This window comes from Oxyura jamaicensis, chromosome 6 (assembly GCF_011077185.1).
Source record: "Oxyura jamaicensis isolate SHBP4307 breed ruddy duck chromosome 6, BPBGC_Ojam_1.0, whole genome shotgun sequence".
Lineage (NCBI taxonomy): Eukaryota > Metazoa > Chordata > Aves > Anseriformes > Anatidae > Oxyura > Oxyura jamaicensis.
The window spans coordinates 2,791,513-2,796,300 of record NC_048898.1 but is presented as its reverse complement, the minus strand read 5'-3'; the positions used below and the strand labels follow the sequence as shown (position 1 = coordinate 2,796,300).

Sequence of the window (4,788 nt, the reverse complement as noted above, 5' to 3'; positions counted from 1 at the left end):
GCAGTCTAGCAAGTGTTACTTGCACCTGGAGAACAGCTGATAGTTTTTGATGTGGATTCATGTTCTGCAGTCCAGTTTATTCAAGCATGCTCTGATGGAAAAGAAAGCAAAGGAGAAGTGTGCAAACAAATAGGATAACTGCTTCCTTTGCATTTCCAGAGGGAAAAAGCCTTGATCTCAACCTAAATCTCTTAAAACGGATGCTAGAAAGGAGCCTGCAGTCACTAAACCCTTTCAAACATTTCTCTAACTGTTGAGGCTATCAGAACACTGTGTAGCGTAGAATTAAGTTATCTCAGCTGGAGATAAGCATCCCATTTGTACCAGTGCCATTCCTCAGGGACTTAGTTTTCAGTAGCCCTAGTGTGTCAGAGTTACAAAAAATATGTAAACTTGAACAGACTTCTAGTAATGTAACGTAGTATTTCATAGCTCAGGGGAGTCAGTGAGTTACAGAAGTGAAAGCAGTCTCTTGTAAGGTAACTTCTGATTTCTGTTCAAGTGGCTGACACCAGAGCCTTGTCCTGCACTGTTAGATACCTGTTCTGTGTAGCAAAAGTTGTGTTCCAGGCCTGTGTGCTAAGCAACACAGTGGTCTACTGAACTCTGTCAGAAGCAGAATAACGTTTAAAGCAGCTAAGTAAATGGGAACAGAGTTCCCCTTCTACCTCTAGCTTCCCAAGGGAGCTCTGTTAACTTGTTTCTGAATTCTGTCACTGAAGTGATGAAGACCTTCAACTCAGAAGTAAGTGTTCACCTTATGGCTCTTCAGCCTTTAAAAAATGATCCACAAACTAAAGCCAGCTTTATTCCTTTGAGCTACAGCAAGCTGAAAAGAGTTACCCTTCAACTTCATACCCCTCCACAATACATAAAGTGGTTTGAAAAGAGCTGAAATAAAAACCCTTCAGAATATTTGCACGTGTTAGAGGAGTACTTCACTTCTGAAGTGACAACTGGTGACAAACACAGTGCACACAAAACCAGGAGGCAGAAGTAACTAACCACCGCCATCGTACAGTGCCTGGGGTGCGATGCCATTGAAATAACACACGATGCACCTCGAAGCTTTGGAACTCCTTGTCGTGGGACGTCACAAACCCTAGAAATACACAGAACCAGCTGTGTTCTGTGTCTCTTTAACTTTTTTACATGAGCTCAGCGTGTTAGATGTTAGGAAAACTTCTGCAAAGTCACTTACGTACTTGCTGCAGCCTCATTTTCTTCTCAAGGAGTCTGCTTACAGGCCACTGTCAACCACCAGCACAATTAACGCTATAGCTGTAGATGCAGTAGAAGTGCACAGTATTCATTTGACTCAAAACCCTAAGAAAAGTTAATGTAGTCAGTTTGTTCTGAGCAATTACTTAGGAAACAGAGGGCTGGGGAAGCAAGATAGCACAAAATTCTGCAAAATCTTCTTTTATTAAATCTGCAATTTTCAAAAGGATTCTTATAAAACCACCGGAATATCTGAAAAACACCTGATGAGCTGAAGTGCAAAGACCTTTAAAAGCCTCGCAAGGTTTGTTAGAAAAAAAACACACAAACAACAGAAAGATAAGGTTTCTAAGTCAGAAGCCACAGGAACTGTTGCTGAGGTCTCTGAAGGTGCGGGATTACATTATTTCCCCATCAGCAGCACTGATGTCCCCAAGTGTTTGGAGGGAACATGCTTCAATGCGCCTCTAATAAACAGGCATCCCAAGCATCTCATCGCTTCCTTGCTGTAACAAAACTATTAGCCAAGAATCTGATCTTAACTAAAAAGCACCGAAGAATTTTAAACAGCAGCACCAGAATGCTTTGTCATTCACGATGCATTCTGCGTCCTACTTGCCAGTCACAGCAAGTTGGTGCACGTGCTCTGAAACAGTAGTCCAGAAAACCTCTGAAATTCTCCCAACTCCACATGTTCCCATACAAAGTAATACTTCATGTTTCAGCCTACATAGTCCTTTATTTCTTTCCTTTCTTGGCTGCAGTCTTCTTTCCTCCCTTTTTAGGATTGTTCCCGTATTTTGCTTCCAGATGGGACAAGAAGTCATCCATTTCCTTTTTACGATCTTTATTTCTGCTCTGGGGGAGGGAAAAAATGCAAACCCTTTATTACTGCTCAATACAGATTATTCTACTGAAGTTAGATAGCTACATAAAACCCTGGAGCATACAAAGCAGGGAATACAGGCCACAGAAGGTGTAGTTCTGTTAAGCAAAAGCCTGTTGTATCCTTTAGGCTCTATACCTGACTTCTGCAAGTATCAAAACAGAGGTAAATAAGGCCATAAAAATGCACAACTTAAGGCTAGGAAAAGCAAAGCAATTTCTAGTTCAAAGCCCAAACTCAAATACAATTTGAGGAATGGTTAAATGTCAAATCCTAGGAATCCCACTGGACATGAAGAAAGGCAAAACTGAAAACCAAAACCTGAACAGAAAGTTTCTTTCCTCATTCCCCAAAACATCAAAGCAGAATAGTAAGACTGATCAACTTTTGAAACCTCATGGAATCCCCCAGAAAGAAAAAAAGGATTAACACTCCCTGTCTAACCACCTAAAAGTGAAATATTTTGATTGTGTATGCAGTAAAGATGAGCACATGAAAGTAACTTGGTTAATTTTTTAAAAGATGCAGATAATAATCCATACCATCCTCTTGCCTCTTAAATGAAGTATGTAGCTAGCATTAGGTCACATTTTAACCTCAGGAAGCAAAGAAGAGTTGCAAAGATCCAAACTGTAAAGATGCTCAGGGAAAACACAGATACAAGCCAGTACCACAGGTATCTTCAACAGATGCTAAAAGCCTTACTTGAATCAGCGCTTTCAAGTCATCTTCTCCATCACCAAGGCCCAGTTCTTGTTTAGACTTTTCTGCCTCTCTTGCTTCTTTTTCTGCCTGAAATAGCAAATTAGCCTTTAGGAAAGTATTTTGCATGTTATTTGAGTAGTTAAATAGTTGCTGAACACTTGATTCTGCATCTGTATACAAAAAGCCACAAGTAAACACAGTTTCCAAGTTAGGCCACAGATCAAAGAGCCTGTTCTGGTTCCCCACTTGGGTAGAGCGGGGCAGGTTTTTTTTTGCTGTTTCACAGAACTGAACACGATGAGATCCCCATCCCCATCCCTGCCCCCCCCCGTGCCCCTTTTCTTTGTCCTAGCAGCCATTACATGTTCTTTAAGTTGAAGGTCACTGTCACATGCAAATAACATACTGTACAAAGTGTCAAACAATTAAAAATAAATAAAAAACACAGTAGGTTGGAGAAGAGGTTCATTTATCCAGAAGGTTATTTCACACTTGCCAATAGGCAAGCGTATTCTATTTCTCCCTTGCACTCATCTGAACTCCAGCAACTTGCAGCTTTATAAATGAATGCAGGGACATGCTAAACTCTAATAAGCCATAGTGAAAAATGCTGGAATAGAAGGAGGAAGTAATAGGCAACAGCCTGTCAGTACCCAAAAACCTTTCACAGCAATTTGATTGAAATTAGCGGAAAGAGTGTTTTTGGAGGGGAGTTGGGAAACACAGGTGACTTGTGGTGGTCAAAGATGCTGAGCAAGATCTGTAACCCAGCAATCCTGTTGCAAACATCTGTCTTAAAAACGATTTCATTTATTTCCACCGAGGGAGAATAAATGCTTATCATATACCCTGTTTCCTTGTGATTGATACTCACCCGCCTTTTTCTTGCCGTGGCTTTCTGCTTAGACTCTTTGACAAAAGCTTTGTAGGACGGGACTTCTTTGCAGTCAATGGCTTTTTCTATGATTTTCCTTATTCTCGGTTCATCCGTATAGTCCACACACAGCACAGACTCCATTATTTTATCCATGTCACCCTCAAAATCCACGTACGCCGCTTTGATATCCGCTAGCTCCTGCTCCGAATCTTTGTAGGTCTTCTCGAACTCCTCAATATCTTTTACGGTGATCTGGAGGAGAGAGGGGAGGTATTCACAAGACCTACGGCTCGCCAGGAAACAAAACAAACAAAAGCAACGAGCAAAGCGGCACTTCAGCTGAAAACACCAGGGGCTTTCTGCTGAGGGAGGGTCCGCGCGCCGCCGCTGACCTTCTTGAAGAGCAGCCGCCAGTACTCCTGCCAGTCCCGCTCGGCCCTCAGCGCCTCGCCCTCCTCGTCCACCGTGCCCTGCTCGTCGTACAGGGCGCGCTGCTCCGCGTCGCTCAGCACGGCGTAGGCCTTGCCCAGGATCTGCGGGGACAGCCGCTCCGTCAGTCGGCCCCGTCAGTCAGTCGGTCTGTGGGGCGGCCCGCCCCGCGCTCACCTGGAACCGCCGCGTCGCCTCCTCCTTCTCCTCGGCCGGGACCCGGTCGGGGTGGACGCGGAGCGAGGCGCGGTGGTAGCCGCGGCGGATCTCCTCGGGCGAGGCCCCGCGGCGGACGCCCAGGGCCCGGTACAGGTCGGCGGCGCCGAAGGCGGCCTCGCACTGCTCCAGCAGCCCCATCGCCGCGCCGCCGCTCTCAGCCCGCCGCCCGCGGCCGCGCATGCGCCGGGCGGGCAGGAAGGCGGCGCTGAGGGGAGCGGCGGGAAGCGGAGGGCAGCGCGGCCGGGCTGAGGGGAGCGAGGGAGCCGAAGGCAGAGGACGCCCCCTCGAGGCCCTCGCTTCCCCGCGGGAGGCCGGGAGGGGAGCTCTGAGTAACAAACAGCGCTGTGACCTCGGGGCGCCGAGGTTCGGTTCTCCCGCCCGGGGGAAAGCAACGCGTCAGGCACACCAGCCGCTAGGGATTTATAATAAACAGGGACTCCGCATAACCTCT

At 46.3% G+C, this 4,788-nt stretch overlaps 1 protein-coding gene across 1 annotated transcript; it reads right to left on the bottom strand.

Moving 5' to 3' along the window:
- Positions 1–1,396: 1,396 nt before the first annotated feature.
- On the bottom strand, positions 1,397–4,520 carry DNAJC9 (DnaJ heat shock protein family (Hsp40) member C9). The gene is made up of 5 exons (XM_035329894.1): positions 4,296–4,520; positions 4,082–4,222; positions 3,687–3,941; positions 2,813–2,899; positions 1,397–2,079 (listed from the first exon to the last, which is right to left on the bottom strand). The coding sequence occupies exons 1-5, from the start codon at positions 4,515–4,517 to the stop codon at positions 1,960–1,962; spliced, it is 825 nt and encodes a 274-aa protein (XP_035185785.1). The 5' UTR covers positions 4,518–4,520; the 3' UTR covers positions 1,397–1,959.
- Between the last annotated feature and the right edge of the window lie 268 nt (positions 4,521–4,788).